A 16742-nucleotide genomic window follows, 5' to 3' on the forward strand; every position below is an offset into this window, starting at 1 on the left:
GTAGCTATGGCTTTAAGCTTCAATTCTTCGTTGTTTTGAAGAGCTTTAAGGGCTAAGCATTACTCTGGCTTCCTTTGAAGGGGGAGACATGTTAGGTTGTGGAAAAGAATGATGTTTAGGAGAGAGAGGATGCGTCGCGCCAAGGAACCCACGGCTCGCTTGTACCCACGACTCGCTTATAAAATACGTTAGTAGGCAGGTACTACTTGATTTGATGGGTTGGTGTTAATATTTGGGACAGAAGTTTCTCTGGGGTTATTTATATCTACCTACGTACCTACCTAGATCCTCTAGACTCTTCATCCGCCTCCTGAAGTTACACTTTCTTCTCCCCGACCGGATGTCCAACATATGAAACAGCAGACAATATCTCGCTTGACTTGCTACTCTTGAACGCATGTGAGGGTCTGTCGGCTTCTCCGGCAGATCTGCTTGGTGGAAAGAATGCTTCGCCTCTCGCAGTTACCGGCGAGGGTGCAAACCCTGCGTCACTAGCACCGCTGCCAGGGACGGGCTCCTCAACTGGTGCAGCAACCATCACCCTTGCCTTGAGCCAGACCAGAGATGGTGCTTCGCTATGACCGGTGTCAATAACGGCCTCTACAGCTGGCTGGACAACCATGATGACTGGTCTCCCTTCGTTCTCGTCCTCCTTCTCCTCGTCTTTCCCGGGGTCGGCCATTGTTTGCCTCAGCACAGTATAGCTCTTATCCTGAGCCTGGCAGATCTTGACGGATTTCATGCCGTTTTTATACCCGTTTTTGAACTCGGGTAGATCTTTCCACCTCTTCAAACGAATTCCTCCAGGCCGACTCCAGAGTTTGCATGAGAATCGTAATGCATCGTCAATCATTTCAGTCAATACCCTTTCAAGCCGTTCAATTCCCAAAGCATCCTGGTCATGGAGCAAAAAGCGAGCTGCACCTCCCAAAAATCTGTCACGGAGCTTTCGAGCGTAATTCAGCCGTGAATCAATGAGCGCTTGTCGGGAGGAGGATGCTGAGCATGTCGAAGATGAGGAAGAAGGGCTCAAAGCCATGCCCCCTGTCGCAAATAACCGCATCATGTGAGCTCGCCAATGCGCTTGTTGAGAGTAGGGCGAAGGATCTTGGGCTGTGTAGGTCCTGAGGTCAGCAGGGAATGACGGGTAAGGTAGGTAGATGAAGCAGTCAACGTACAATCTTCCAGCATGAATTGCAGCCTCTCCATGTCACCCTTCAGGGGCAACCCTAGCATGGATGCACATCCTGCCCCCAAGGAATGTGTCATGGACATAATCAACGGCGGTGGATACTTTGGGCTCTTGGGCACCTGGTAGCCGGAGCCATAGCCAGAGCCCCTAACACTTTCCCGAACACCGGCAACGTTGTTGCCTCCGCTGCCAAATGCATCCATGTTCACTTTCAACCCTTCGCTCACAGAGCCCAGAGCATGTGGAGGTAAGCTGGCACTAGGGCTCTCCAAGGTACCCAAAGAGGTTGCCGTGAATACCCAATAAGGGCTTTCCAAAACTTCGTCGCAAAAGAAATTGGCCAACATGGCCTGCAAAAGCGTATGGGCAGCTTCTTTTCCTCCATGCAAGATGGCAACCGGCAGCCTTTCCAGATTCGTAAGCTGCACAAAACCCCTAACCTCGGCACATATCTCTTGTAACTGTGCTGGATGTAGCCCGTCCACCAATCTACTGGGATCCCGGTGCCCATATACCCTAGCCCACGCTCTCCATGCAGCGTCTTGATCAGTGAACCAAGTTGCTATCTCATCATTTGAAGCCAACGGTCTGGACTTTTTGGGGTTTGGGTGGGTGCTCGAAAGCTCGACAAGTTGAGTGCCTAATTCATGGATCCGACTTTGATACTGATCCTCCTTCTCTGCGAACAATCTGTGCCAGTGTTGATTGTGAATACCCTGTTGTTGCTTTGATGCCTCTAGCTCTTCCACTGCCGCAGCAAGCTGATGATTCAAAGTGGCCACCTGTCGTATCAGGTTTTGGTTTTCCGCCAACAGCTCCCTTTCGGTGAGCTGAAGTGCTGCAACGCGCTGATAAAGACTCTTGTTCTCAGCTGTTAGATCACTGAGGCTGTCGATCCCGCTCGGCTTTTCGAATCCTGGAGGTTTTCCAAGTTGAGAAGCCTGAGGAGGGCTTGGGGACTGGTGCGGCCGCATAGATTTGAGAAACCGGTCGACTTTCTCGTCGGTGCGCATTGCTTCCACCGACGTACTCTTTGGCACCTGACTCCTAGCATGACGATGCTGCTTCTGCGTGCTGGTTTGCGATTGTTCTTCTTCAGCGAGGGACAAAACAGATGCAATGCTTCTATCTCGGCTACCTTCCCGTCTCTCACCGCGCCCACGTCTTCGCTCATGGGGATGACGGTTTGAAGAGCTCCTGGAGCGCGATTTGCTGATACTGGCAGAACGGGATCCATCCCGCGAATCGTTCCAGGATCGGTGAACATGATCGACTAGAACAGTGGCTGAGGGAACGATGAATCTGGCAGCTTTATCTCCAAACTCGGCAATTGTGGAACTGGGTGTGGCAAGCTCATCATATTGATGTTGCAGGGTACGATTTGAGGGCCATTCGTGTCGAGATGACTTCTCAAAAATAGCGTCAGACCCTTCTTCCGGGGGAATGCATGCTCCGGATGTCAGCTCTCGAGAGCCGGCTTTTGCAGGAGTCGGTGTGGTTCTCTGCAGATCATGTTGCCGTGATCCCGTTTCGAATTCCTGACGAAACATTGTTCCCTTAGGTGTTTGTCCCTGACGCGATGCCGTAAATATTGACATCCAAACACCTGGGGATAACCGAGAACTGTGGGCTTCAAGAAGGTTGCTTGCGGACAGTCCCACGCGGTTACGGTTAACTTGTGGAACTGCGGGGAATATCTCAACTGGGGGCTGACAGACATGGCCAAGGAAACCCCACGTGCTGGCACTGCAAAATGGTTTGTGCCCAATCCAGTTCTCTGTGCCACACAAGAGGCGACTGGGGTTGATGAGCATCTATCATACCTACCTAGGTACAGGATGTACGCACATATGCCCTCGATAATCATGACAGATACTTGCAACACAAGACAATTATGTTCTTGCTACGAACCACGAGCACTTTCCATGATAGTGCTAGGTGTCGACGTAGCTGCTAGGTACTCTGGGCACGCTTTCTTCGCGCGAGGGTGTGGTGATTCGTGGTGCAAAAATGAGCGGCAAGGAAAAAACCGTAGACATGGGTGCAACCGCCACTGTCCCGCCTGATTGGAACAGATTTGAAAATGCACGACGGTCAGAGTTCTGCGCCCTACGATTGGCGGAGACATTTCCTGTTGGCTGCAATGTGATGGTGCCAAGCTGTCAGATTCAGGGCGGCAAGGTTCTCGAACCAATGTGAAAATCCTTATCTTATCTACTAACCAGGTACCTAGCCATCAAAAAGATGAGGTATGAATAGCCTTACCTACGTGATGGTAGGTTTAGTCGTTCTGGACGATGAATCTGATTTTCTCTGGGGTAGCTAGGTACGTGGAACCCTTTTGCAACTTCTCGTATCTAGACAAAAGAAGGCATTTAAAGACATGGCGGTATCCTCTCCTGCACAAGTAGACAGGTACTCTGCTCAACTTAACACCCGAGCTGACAATTTAAGTATATTGTTTTATATCCTATAAGTCCTTGGGTTTATAAGGGTGGGTCTTGCCGGTTCCAAGCTCCTCACGAGCGTACAGACTGGTTTATCCCGTCGAATAAGACCGTCTTCTTTCGTATGATGCTTCAAGCAATTTGTGGATCTAGAAACCTGACTCTAAGACACGTTAAAAAGCACAGAAAGGCAAGGCTTGAATTATAATAACACATGAGTGAAGGTAGAAGGAGGGATTTAGTAAGCTTAGTGGAACCAGTTGGTGGATTAGGTGCTGTTTGAGTCTAGATATAGGCAGTTATAATTTCATGCCCCAAATCAACCGTCTGGGTTCAAGAACTCAGCACATATTAATGTTGAACTATATGCGCTGCAGAGTTTAAAATTGAAACCGTAATTCAAACCAAGACAGACATCTACGGTGTTCTAGGTTGGGAAGGTACCTATCCATTGTGACGGTTCCCGTCAAGAACTCACCAAATCTAAATAACTAGGGCAGATTACTCACATAGAAAGGTCTTCGAAAGGCCTAAACACGCCTAGTGACATAGGTAATCCCCACGATACCCTTTGTAGAAACAGGCACCTATGTAAAGAATAGAAGCCGCCATCATTGGATTGGTGATAGTAAGTAAGGTAGGTAGGCGAACACTATGCATGTATGCTAAGCGGGTCAAAAGTTCCCTTGCATTTTGTTTCTTCCAACAGCACGATAGCCATCATCGTTGTAATGGAAACAGAAATAGACGACTCACCTTAATACGATATTACCAAGTCTTTTCTCGAATGTCTTCTCCTAGGCATAACTAAGTAACGTAAACATCCTCCTTCCTGCCGCCAGTTGCTGACTAGGGTTAGGAGATCTGAGCTCATCTATCGGAAAGAAAGTGAATAGACTCAGAAACAAAAGCTCATGCTACCGAAGTTAGAAGATGCAATGAAAGCGTAGCTTTAAGGGCATAGATGACAATTGATCTAGAAGACCTGGTTGTGTAGGTGTCTTGGATCCGCTGGGGCTATTGGCTCCAAATGAGTAGCTGGCTGGAGTGAACGGTTCAAGAGCACCCACCGAGACAATGAATCATCAGTTGGCCAGTAAATCTCTCAAGATATGCCCTTCTCGATTTTTATTTTCTGCATATGTTCATTCTTTAAGTGGAAGTGGAATTCTTCCCGTCCATGTAGTTAGGAGCTGGGAAAATGACTACTGCATGACCAATGCTCCGGCTCATGGGAAGACGAATATCGATTCTGTCCGTGAAGAGACTGGTGGAGTGCCACTCCATAGGGTAAGGTACCTTTATACACCATCGGTCAAAGCAATGGCGGCATGCATTGCTCATTTTTCTTCATGGTTTGGTGCAGTAGTCTGACTGCTACTTGACACTGTCAATCCTTGGTCAAGGCCCTTGTGTCTCAGTCTGGTTAATCATTGTACCGAAACCTAGCTTAACACATACCTGGGCATTTTGCGCGTTTTTCGTGCATCGGGCATACTCCACGTACCCAGGCTTTGCGATTCAAGTTTGGCAGGTCAAAGACCAGCAAGAGGCAATGGACATGATTGCTCAATACCAAGCTATGCATTGTAGTAACCCCACCTTTGGTGACTACAACAGTCCTATCATCGATCCCTGAGGTGCCGCGGGGAGTCATCAAGGTCTGGACGATGGAATCACCCCTCGTTATCCTCTCATCACATTGCTAGCTTCTACATTGAGGTTTTGCCCCCGCAACCGACACAGATACACTGCGTGTTATGCCATCATACTTGGCAGAACGGGGCCTATAATGGGAACATGCAGCCAGCCTTACCGATATGAGCAGCCGCAAAGACTTTGTCCCATGGTGGGGAAGCCAATGCCACTGTGGTATACTGGTCGGGAGAGGCATGCAGGAGTTGAGGTATATCGTGTCTTGGGTTGATAGACTTTATGACGAAAGGGTTTCCCAAGACATACATAGCTACCTACAGGTGATATCAAATGGTGGTCGGCGGTAACCTGCAAGGTACCTACCTACCAATACCCTTGTAATCAACATCTTCAAAGGTGATCAGCGATATTCATGTCCCCACCAAGCACTTCAAAAATAGAACCTACAAGGTAGGTAATTCGATCGATAGCTCGTGAAGATGATTCTATCGGCAGCTGCAATAGGAAGCTGATGTAGAGGGTTCTAGGTCGTGGGGAGATGGCTGTAGGATGACATTCAGGGGAAGTGGCTTGAGTCGAGACCAATGGTGTGTGTAACCTGCACGTTGCCCCAGTCTGCGGCTGGTTAACTATCGAAAGCCACCCCATCGACATGCTGGGTACCTATGGTAATCCCGCAGTCTTACCTGTTATGTCCGTAATGCGTGTAGTGTCAGGTCGGAGGTATCACAACATCGGCTAGCGGTCCTGAATGCGGAAGTTAAACAAGAGCTGCTGGAAGGCGCAAATGCAGATCACTGCTAGCCAACAGTCACTCGAGACACCTTGATGGCATCCCCTCATCATGCCTCGGAAATTGTAAGCCAGCGAGGCCAGTTACATTCGGACGACAGACTAACTGAGAACAGGGCACAGGTGGACGGAACTTGGCAATTACCCGATATGGAAGGCGAGCACGATAAGGGCCGGCAATGATCCATGTCGGCTGCTATGGTGTCATGGGCGATTGCTAGCGGAGTGAGAGTGGGTAAGCACATGTTCACCGGCCGCCAAGTTATCCACCACCCCACACTCTCCCCCTCTTCGTCCTCTGCCCCTTACCCCTCCAACCCTCCAACCACCTCACTTCATCTTCGCTGTCTGTCTGATGAGATATCGTGGATGTGTGGCTGCATATGGTCCCGTGGGGGGTTGATTCTCGTTGCTTCTTGCACTCTGCCGCTGGCAGCTGCAGGAACACCCAAGAGGTAAAAAGCGAATTCAAGTGCCCGACTTGGTCTCGACCAACAAGTCGGCGTCGCAACAAAGAAGAGTCAATTTACCCAAAACACCCGGGAGTCGGGACTTGGGATGACAGAACCTAGCGATTGGGACGGCCCAAGACACCAAGCAACCCTCGATAGCTAAGCAAAACTACCTCGGAGCCCCAGAGGGTCCTCAACTGACCAAAAACAATGTTTTGAGAGTTGACTAGTCAGCAATGACCTCAGTTCTTCAATACCACCTGCCCAGCTCGTGCGACAAAACATCGGTCACCGCGCACGCGAACACGGACCTATCGGTAGATGGCAGTCTCTGGCAAGTCCCCTTCACCTTTCCCCAGACACCCCACTTTCATCGCCGCCACTCCCGAGGACGTCGGCTTCCTTGCCGCTCGTCTGCACGGATCAGGACTCGTCAAGCTTGGTCTGTTGCAGGTTGATGGACCAATGCGATCGCGCCATAGCGGACACCCTTGACAAGGTTACATCGAGATATGGTCTGCATGACCAACTCCCCCAAACCTCCCGAATCGTCTCTGGAGATTTGGGATCCCTTCAGTTTGTCATCGAATCTGTTGGCACAATCACCACGATTAGCACGGTATCTCGTCCAAAGGTTCAAGCGTGGGGAGACCAGCTGTGAATCAGCCTTGAAGTCAGACCTGAATTCAAACTAACGAACGCCACCAGCCAGGCCTGTCCACTGTGAACAACTTCTAGAAGGTCTAGAGACGTCCTCAACCATCCCACAGTGGCATCGAGAGATAAGGTGATCGCCACAATCCTACCACATGCTCTGTGGTGAATGCAGTGCAACGGCCTATCTGGAGATATCGAGGAACATGTGAGCTACCAAGACAAACTTCCGAAACGACTGTGCTCGTGCCATGTCGAAGTTGTCTTAGTTAATATCGATAGGGTTGGTCAAGAAGATGGCCGGCAAGTCTTGAGTCCAGTCCTGGTACCATGCTATCCCCTCGCATCATATCAGTGGTTGTGTTAAGCTGCCACCGTTGTGCCCAGCGCTTCTCGAAGCCGGTTACATAGACGCCCAGGCTCACTTGCAGGGACTCCTCGTCAAGACGTTGGGCACCGGTACCTTTTGCCCCCAGTTACATACAGCAAGATCGGCACTTTGGTGAGTTAAACCCGATCCGTAAGGTAGTCGACGTCTGAGGGCTTAACCACACTTGGCGCCGATGGGCAAGCTACCGGCTTGCCCCCGAATAGACAGGTAGATTCAAGCTACCTGGCTCCTTACACCACGGGAGCACCCGCTCTCTTTTGCGGGGCGTAGTTGGGCGTAGCCATGGACGGCTGAGCAAACCAAAGTGGGAAGGTGTATTATTTGTCCCTCATCCTTCCCCCTGCTGAGAGCTTTGTTCACAGCCGCGAGCTGCTCGCTGCTGGATGGTGTGGCCACTCTCACTGCTGCCTCCCACTGCTGTCGTTCATTCTCCGCCGCGATGTCAACCACCCAGCAGTTCTGTGTATGCGAACCTTGAGCGCCTCCCTGGCTCCCCACGTTGACCCTTGGCCTACCTACCCAGCATGACGTGCTGGTAAACGAAACCGGAAGGTCGTCTGTCTCCCGTCAACATGGCAAAGATGGCGTTTTCCTGGATCTAATGGGCCCCAATAACCATAAATATGACCACACCCTCCCCTTCATGATGGTCTTCTTTTCTTCTCACCCTCATCCTCAACATCATCATCTCACCTCTCCAGTCCTACCCGGTCCAACTCTGACAAAATGCTCTTCTCGGCTGCTGCTCTCCTGGCTCTCCTGCCTGCGGCTCTCGCTGCCCCGGCTACTTCCGGTCCCCTTGACAAGCGCGCCCCGATCATCTCGGCCCGCGCTGGCAAGGTCGTTCCCGGCAAGTACATTGTCAAGCTCAAGGATGGTGCCTCCGATGCCGTCGTGAACAAGGTCCTCGGCAAGCACAAGGCCGACCAGATCTACAAGGGTGGCAAGTTCAAGGGCTTCGCTGGTGCTCTTGACGATGCTTCCCTCGAGGCCATCCGCTACCTCCCCGAGGTAAGAACTCATCAAGATGAATCCTGACCAGCAGATCAGAACTAACCCCTCGCGCAGGTTGAGTACGTCGAGGAGGAGGCCGAGTTCACCATCAACGCCGTCGTCTCTCAGACTGGTGCTCCCTGGGGTCTTGCTCGCATCTCCAGCCGCACTCCTGGTGGCACCACCTACCGCTACGACGATAGCGCCGGTGCCGGTACTTGCTCGTACATTATCGACACTGGTATCTACACCGCCCACTCGGTATGTATCTTTTCTTTTGCTGCACGATTCTTCGCCGAAAGTTGTAAAGCAACCAAGCTTACGCTCTTCATCAGGACTTCCAAGGTCGTGCCATCTGGGGCAGCAACCACGTCGACAGCTCCAACACCGACGGAAACGGCCACGGCACCCACGTCGCTGGCACCGTTGGCGGTCGCCTCTATGGTGTCGCCAAGAAGACCACCTTGATTGCTGTCAAGGTCCTCAACGCCTCCGGCTCCGGCTCCACGTACGTACAGCCTTGCTTGGCCAAGTATCTGTGCATTACTGACCCTCTCTTTCAGTTCCGGTGTCGTTGCTGGTATCAACTATGTCCAGACCAACTTCCCCAGCCGCAACTGCCCCAACGGCACTGTTGCCAACATGTCCCTCGGCGGTGGCTACTCTGCCTCCATCAACACTGCTGCCAGGAACCTCGTCAGCGCCGGTGTCTTCCTTGCTGTCGCCGCTGGCAACGACAACGCCAACGCTGCCAACTACTCCCCCGCTTCCGAGGCCTCTGTCTGCACTGTCGGTGCCACCGCTAGCAACGATGCCCGCTCCACCTTCTCCAACTATGGTGCCGTCGTCGATATCTTTGCCCCTGGCACCAACATTCTGAGCACCTGGATTGGTGGTACCTCCGCTACCCGCTCCATCTCCGGTACCAGCATGGCCAGCCCCCACATTGCCGGTCTCGGCGCCTACCTCCTAACCCTCCAGGGCCGCCGCACTCCTGCTGCTCTCTGTTCCTACATTGCCAGCATTGCCACCAACAACGTCATCACCAGCGTTCCCAGCGGCACCATCAACAAGCTCGCCTACAACGGCGTTGCTTAAATCGTTTCCACTTCTGGATAGGAAGATTGGCGGTCTGTTTTTAGATCGGGACTGGAGGAGACTTACCCGGGAAAGACTTGGATGAGGGATGAGGGATGATACACAGATGGGTGAGTCGGGAAATTCTAGACAAACCAGTGATAACTGGCACTCCCAAAGCTTTTTGTATATAAGGAGGAGTGTGTTTACTTGTTTGCTATTTCTCTTCTTATTTCTTTTACATAGTACAAAGTAGCTCGGTTTCTGGGGCGGTGGATCGGCCAACCATCGTCTCGCAAAAGGAACGGGATGAATTGACGATGTTGCAAATATTTGTTTCATGCTCTGTGACCAGGAAATTTCCAGGTAATGCATTCAACGACAAAGGTTGAGCCAAACACGGTTTGGCGACACAATACACGTTGCTATGGCAATGATAGGGGTTATGGAAAGGGGGTAACGGCCCCACTTGAACTTCAAGTGGACCACCACATGCCAACTTCCATCTGCACTGAAGATGGACAGAAACGTAATTGCCAGCTGTTTGCTTCAATGCCTCAAAGCATAAAGATAATTCTCTCGCGGCTCATATAAAGCAAAATTTCAAGCGATAAGTCGAACTGTTTGGTAGCTTTTCACGCAAGTAGGATGGACAGGTATCATTGAACTTGCGGCCTAAGGCCTTCTACACATGATGTGACAGCCTTTTTGTCTTCTCGAAACTAAAATGATATTCGACATCTTTATTGCGTAGGTAAGGCATGGTGTTTCTGCCACCGGCAACATGGGGAGTCAGAAATCGAATTCCCGTGTTTTCTGTGCTGCGACTCCTCAGATCATCGTTCAACTTTGGGGTGGAACCTGAGCTTTGGTGCCTGAGATGGTCACCAAGTGATGGGATACCGCCCATAAACCTTGGGGTAACCTATCGCATGCATCACCTCAAACCTTAAGATGACATCGAGATATTTGGATGTGTCTTGCAAGGTTTTGCTGCACAAATAAATGCCTCCAAGTCGTGTGAGCCCGGGGCGAGGATCAAGCGGATTTGTTAACTTCCACAAACAGTTTAGCGCAGGGGATTGGCTTGTTGTGGGGTGCGGGGCTTTTCGAAGCTTGATGGAAGCTGACGGTGCCGGCCCAAACTAGAGCGGTTCAACACCTTCTGCTCATCCGCCATGCCCCGCACACCCCTCTCTCCCCTCTCTCTACCAGTCAGCTTGCTTTCCTCAAGCGCCCCTCGTTATCGTTAGCTGGCGAGGCCATTTCGACTTTCCATCACCTCTCCCACCTCCCGCAGCTTTACCACCCGCCCATTTCTCCCCAACACCACCTCTGCCAGATCTCAGCTGCAGAGCTCCCGACCGTATCTAACCGAAGCTATCCGCAACCTCCAAGCAAGAAAAATGGCACCCCAACTCGATGGCTACTTCAAGCAGGTCGACGACATGTCCGATGCCTTCATCGAGCGTCTCCGTCAGGCCATTGCCATTCCTTCCATCTCGTCCGAAGCCGCCCGTCGTCCCGATGTCGTCCGCATGGGCCACTGGCTCGCCGATGAGCTGAACAAGCTTGGTGCCCAGGCCGAGCTTCGTCCTCTGGGCAAGCAGCAGGGAACCGACCTCGACCTTCCCCCCGTCGTCCTCGCCCGCTACGGAAGTGACAAGAACAAGCGCACCATTTTGGTCTATGGCCATTATGACGTCCAGCCGGCCGAGAAGGAGGATGGCTGGGAGACGGAGCCCTTTGAGCTGACTGTCAAGGAGGATGGCCGCATGCTGGGGCGTGGCTCAACGGACGACAAGGGCCCTGTGCTTGGCTGGCTGAACGCTATCGAGGCTCACAAGGCCGCCGGCATCGAGTTCCCCGTCAACCTTCTTATGTGCTTCGAGGGTATGGAGGAGTATGGTTCCGACGGTTTGGACGATCTGATCAACGCCGAGGCCAAGAAGTACTTTGCCGATGCCGACGCCGTCTGCATCAGCGACAACTACTGGCTCGGAACCGAGCGCCCTTGCCTCACATACGGCCTTCGTGGGTGCAACTACTACAGTGTTGAAGTCTCCGGACCCGGCGCTGATCTTCACAGCGGTGTCTTTGGTGGCACAGCCCAGGAGCCCATGACCGACTTGGTGCGTATCCTGGGCTCGCTCGTGGACACGGATGGCAAGATTCAGATTCCTGGCATTGCTGAGCAAGTTGCCCCCCTTACTGCCGAGGAGGACGGTCTCTACGATGGCATCTCGTTCACCATGGAGACCCTCTATGAGTCTCTGGGTAGCAAGACGACCATTTTCGATGACAAAAAGAAGACGCTCATGGCCCGCTGGCGCAACCCTTCGCTCTCTATCCACGGTGTCGAGGGTGCCTTCTCTGCTCCTGGTGCCAAGACGGTCATTCCCGCCAAGGTCATTGGCAAGTTCTCCATCCGCACGGTGCCCAACATGGAGATCGAGAAGACCAACGAGTGTGTGGCCAAGTACGTCGAGGATGTCTTCAAGAAGCTTGGTTCCAAGAACACAATGAAGGTGTATCCCCAGCACTGCGGCAACTGGTGGGTGGCCAGCCCCAAGCACTGGAACTTTTCGGCTGCTGCCAAAGCTACCGAGCGGGTGTGGGGCGTTCAGCCCGATTTCACTCGCGAGGGCGGCTCTATTCCGGTGACGCTCACTTTTGAGCAGGCTACTGGCAAGAATGTGCTTCTTTTGCCAATGGGTAGCTCGACGGATGGTGCCCATTCCATCAACGAGAAGCTCGACAAGCGGAACTATATTGAGGGCATCAAGCTTCTGGGCGCATACCTGCACTATGTTGCCGAGGAGCCTCAAAACTAGGTTCTTGGTGTGTCATTCAACTTTTCAATAAAATCTCTGCCAATATCATTCTATTCTCTGACCTGGTTTTCCTCTATATCCCCCGGATGCGCCATCAATCTGAGTATTGCTGTTGCTATCTGATCCAATATATGTAGAAAGGGTATCATCCCAAAGAAGAAGAAAAGTGCCGCGCCCTTGGGTCTACCTGTAGGCCATAAGCAGCTCATCTGGCCAAGAGAACTTCACGTTCACTCGTGTCCTCTTTCCAGCCCTACATCCACCCTTCGCCTTGCCGCAACATCCTCGGCGTTCCACACGCCGTTGAACAGCTCCTCACACTCATCCTCGTCGTCCGAGTCAAATAGGACACCTGCCACACCCTCGGTCCCGGACCTATCTCCACTACTGACCCTTTCCAGCGGTTCAAACTCTAGTCCCTGTTCCACAACCACTCGCACAACCTCCAGTATGAACTTTCCAACCTTGTACTTTTGAGACGGTTCATCCGCCTTGACGTACTTCCATCCCAACTTTGTCTCGCATATGGCGCAAAAGATATCGGCAACTTCGTGAGGACCAGTGGCCAGTTGCCTTTTTTCCGTGGGTCCCAGCCGGATGTTGTTCAAACCCAGATTGGGCGAAGAGAAGCTCTGTTCTGGGCTCCTGCCATCGTGAAAGGAGGGGCAGGTCGGGGCAACGAGAACAGCTTTGCCGTGGCGTCCATGGAAGCCTTTGGATACGATCTGAGAGTGAAAAGCAAGATGGGAGCGGCAAGACAGGCAGCGAATGAGGGAGGGAGAAGTCCGACCAAGCCTATTCTTTGGCTTGGATGAACGATTGTCTGGCAATGTTAGATACTCTGTGGGAGAGGAAGGTTTTCGTCGACGGAGGGTAAAGGCCAAGGAAGGCAGAAGGTAGCGTGGGAACTTGGGGTTGGAGGAGTTTGGTTGGGGCGGTGAAGGGGATGATCGGTTGAGAGCGATGAGCTCCCCAAACATGGTGATTTTGTTTCGAATTTGTATGAACCACAAATGTAGAGAAGTTTGAAGGGTCGAGAATTGTAAGAGAAAACAGCACGGGAGCAAAGTCCGATGATACTAGGTGATATGGTGATAGTGGTCAACAATATCACCACATTTAGCGTACGTTACACTACGAACAATAAGACGGCAGTTCGGTAGTTTGTCTTGCAAGACTGTAAAGAATGAGCAAAGAATAGCAGCGTCTTTTTAAAATCACCACCTTGTTTGCCATTCATCCCATTTCTATGCCCTGGACGAGTCATCTCCCTCGTGCACATCCTTGGTACCCAAACGGAGCCACCTGACACAGATCCCCGCCTTCCAGTGGCTTATCGATAGCAGTTGTGGGAGAACCAGGTGGTCATGCGGGGTCATCCCTGCTCCAAGTGCCGGTGACATCTGCACGTGTGGAGAGCCCCTCCACCTCGAGGTTGATGTTTACAGTAATACCTACCATGATATCTGTCGAGAGACAAGGTGATCAACCTTCACACTCTATTCCAGCCTAGTTTTGATCTTGCAAAAAAAACCACGTACTTCCAAGCCAGTAACAAAAACTCAACCCATCCCCGCAAGAGTCCTGCCCCCATCACTCGGCTTCCTAACCAGATTTTTATAGCATGATCAACAGCCTCCCTTTCCCACAGCTGCAATGAGATCTCCCCCTTCCACACTCTTGCAAGACCTAAACAATGTCTGGCGGCTTGCTCTGTTGCAAGGGCAAAGTGAGGCCGGAAGGTAGCCAGTGCATCGCCCACCAGCAAGACCCGCCCGTCGAAGAATGTTGCTTTCGAACACAGAGCGTCATTCACCTTGGTAATAAATGGTTGCTCTGTTTGGGTAAAGAGTTCTGCAAAGGGGCCTGGTATCAAGGGAAGCATGTGAGCCAGATGAGACTTCCAAATCTCAGCCCGTACGAGTCCGGAAGGAACGGTATTGGCGTGGAGGTGTCCATTGGTGTCCGTTAAAAGTTCCGCAAAGTTGGTCTCAGGGGTCTCAGAAAGGTTACAATACCAGACCCAGTTTATCAGCCTGGTGCCAGGGGCAAAGGATCCGGAATCGGGCGGGATTATGTAGCTATATAGTAACAACATCAGCGCCTAGATCTTCTAGCATGAAACTGATGTCAACACAGACTGGCGGACTTACCATACAATGTAGGTCCTCTTCAGCAAACTGAGCACTGTCCGATCTTGAAAATACCTGGCCGTTTCAGGTGACACTTTGGCTTCGCAGACGGTTCCTCTCCAGGAGACATATCCGGAGTACTCCTTCACCACAGGGGCATTCAATAAGCCCCTGACGGTCGAATGTAGGCCATCAGCCCCGATAACCAGATCAGCCACCGAACATCTCTCTTTTCCATCCTCGCCCAGATACCCAACAACCACACCATCTGATGTCTTCTGCACGCTCGTCACCCTCTGACCAGGGAGATAGCTGCATTGGCCATCTCCGGCCCTGGCTGGAGGCGGGATGGTTACAGCGTCAGACGCCAATCCGTCAAAGTTGGCTCGCAAGATCCGATACAACACACCCCAGCTGGTGAGGTGTCTGACGATACCGGTGTCTCTCCAATACAGGTTCTGACGGTATGCTAATCTGGTAACGACAGCTGGTTGGCAAGCCTGAATACCCGTATCATTGTATAAGCGAAGAAATTCCTGAACCGAGGGACCAAAACAGATGCCGGCATTGTGGCTACTGCGCCTGGGGTTGGGATCTTGTTCCAAGATGATCACGTTGGCGCCATGACGTTTGAGATAGATGCCATGGAGGAGACCAGCGATGGAGCCGCCAACCTGGGCTGGACGTTAGATATGGCTGCTCAGATGTATGAACTGGGAGTTTTGGTAAGTCAATGTGCTCACAATGATGACTGATTTGGGCATTGTTGCCATCGTCGCAGCCCGGCTATCCTGTGATCACAATAATACCTTATATTGTCCAGTCGAGTCGAGGTTGTGCAAACAGAGAAAAGAGAGCAAACAGAACAAAGGACTCGACAGGTTCAGAGAGGTCGTCAAGATCGGAAGACCTGCTTTTGCTCAGCTACCTACTTAGCCACTCGGGAAGCACATCCAATTCTTGTCCAGAAGGCGCAACCGTTGGATTCAGCAGAAAGAGCGTCACGGTTCGACAGGTGTGTCTTGCACTGTCCACAATGCAATACCGACCTCTGAGAGTGCATAGCCGACAGATGAGCCAATGATTCAGCCGTGGCGCTCCTGTGTTGGTTGACTTGAGTCTGTTCTAACTCGTCCATTGCGAGCCGCAATCTACACTGACGGGAATGGTAGAGCGGACTCACAGCTACCGAGGTGCATATTTCCATTTCACAATGGTTGAAATAAGAAAAGGCAAGTTTGTATCTGCATAGACAACAAGAACCAAGAACCAAGAACCAAGAACCTCAATGCAGAACAGGGTGATTGAGCGTCAAATCTAGGACCGAGCCCGAGGGGTTCGAGGTGTCGGCCCTGTGGGTCTGACCGCCTACCGGACGCCGATCGTGCAATCCGGGCCGGTTAGTCTAACTGACCCCAGATCCGTCTTCCGGTTCACCGTCCCGGAATGCGAAAGGTAGTTTTTGTGACCAACAATAGCCTTGTAGTCCGGTCTTGTATTGATAATTATGTTGTGTATACGGTGCATGATGACTAAATCTCGCTGCTGAGTGAGTTGAGATGCGAGTTTTCCGCTCTCGAGCAGTCCGCCACTGCCCCACCCTGAGCACCACGTGATGGGATCTGTTTGGTTGCCAAGTGGCGCCAAGCACCCCCACCTTTCGTTGTTTGAATGGCGAATCGTTGGGCCGCTTTGGCCTTCCAGAGATTTCCAGGTTCACAAAACCCAAACCATCTCCCCATTCTTTCTTCCTCAAAAACCCTGGAATACCCCTACAGTTTCGACAGCGATAATCTCTGCGATTGACACCACCCAACCCCGACAGCTTGCTAGCTACATCACTGCATAACCTACCAAAACCAACCATTCTCGCGATCCATCTTGACCAGCATCAGACAGACGTCTTTCACCGGACCAACGATTCGCTTTTGCACACCGACTAATCCGTCTTTTTTGGGCCTTCCTCTCTCCCAGTCGGCTTTACAGCACCAACCCCTCCTCCATCACCCTTTCGTCTCCCAGAGCTATCCCAAGCAGCCAACGTGGCTAGAAGCAATGGCGCCAATGAAACATAACAATAGTAACAGTAATAGTAATAATTACTACGGCGAGGACGTTCTCC

General features: G+C 51.8%; 5 protein-coding genes across 5 annotated transcripts; 2 read left to right on the forward strand and 3 right to left on the reverse strand.

Annotated features, from left to right (window-relative positions):
* Positions 1-316: 316 nt before the first annotated feature.
* Positions 317-2790, reverse strand: PODANS_2_13580 (uncharacterized protein; the record flags this gene model as incomplete). The annotated part of the gene is made up of 2 exons (XM_001903151.1): positions 317-1113; positions 1179-2790. 2 exons carry the CDS (start codon positions 2788-2790, stop codon positions 317-319), a joined length of 2409 nt encoding a protein of 802 aa, XP_001903186.1.
* A 5520-nt stretch (positions 2791-8310) lies between these two features.
* PODANS_2_13590 (uncharacterized protein) lies at positions 8311-9675 on the forward strand (the record flags this gene model as incomplete). Its single annotated transcript, XM_001903152.1, has 4 exons — positions 8311-8595; positions 8653-8838; positions 8913-9085; positions 9141-9675. 4 exons carry the CDS (start codon positions 8311-8313, stop codon positions 9673-9675), a joined length of 1179 nt encoding a protein of 392 aa, XP_001903187.1.
* A 1385-nt stretch (positions 9676-11060) lies between these two features.
* PODANS_2_13600 (uncharacterized protein) lies at positions 11061-12488 on the forward strand (the record flags this gene model as incomplete). The annotated part of the gene is made up of 1 exon (XM_001903153.1): positions 11061-12488. The coding sequence occupies one exon, from the start codon at positions 11061-11063 to the stop codon at positions 12486-12488; it is 1428 nt and encodes a 475-aa protein (XP_001903188.1).
* A 230-nt stretch (positions 12489-12718) lies between these two features.
* PODANS_2_13610 (uncharacterized protein) lies at positions 12719-13468 on the reverse strand (the record flags this gene model as incomplete). Its single annotated transcript, XM_001903154.1, has 1 exon — positions 12719-13468. The coding sequence occupies one exon, from the start codon at positions 13466-13468 to the stop codon at positions 12719-12721; it is 750 nt and encodes a 249-aa protein (XP_001903189.1).
* A 512-nt stretch (positions 13469-13980) lies between these two features.
* On the reverse strand, positions 13981-15306 carry PODANS_2_13620 (uncharacterized protein; the record flags this gene model as incomplete). Its single annotated transcript, XM_001903155.1, has 2 exons — positions 13981-14569; positions 14642-15306. Coding segments are annotated over 2 exons (1254 nt in total), but the record flags the coding sequence as incomplete, so codon positions are not given.
* Between the last annotated feature and the right edge of the window lie 1436 nt (positions 15307-16742).

Source organism: Podospora anserina, chromosome 2 (assembly GCF_000226545.1).
Source record: "Podospora anserina S mat+ genomic DNA chromosome 2, supercontig 3".
NCBI classification, from domain to species: domain Eukaryota; kingdom Fungi; phylum Ascomycota; class Sordariomycetes; order Sordariales; family Podosporaceae; genus Podospora; species Podospora anserina.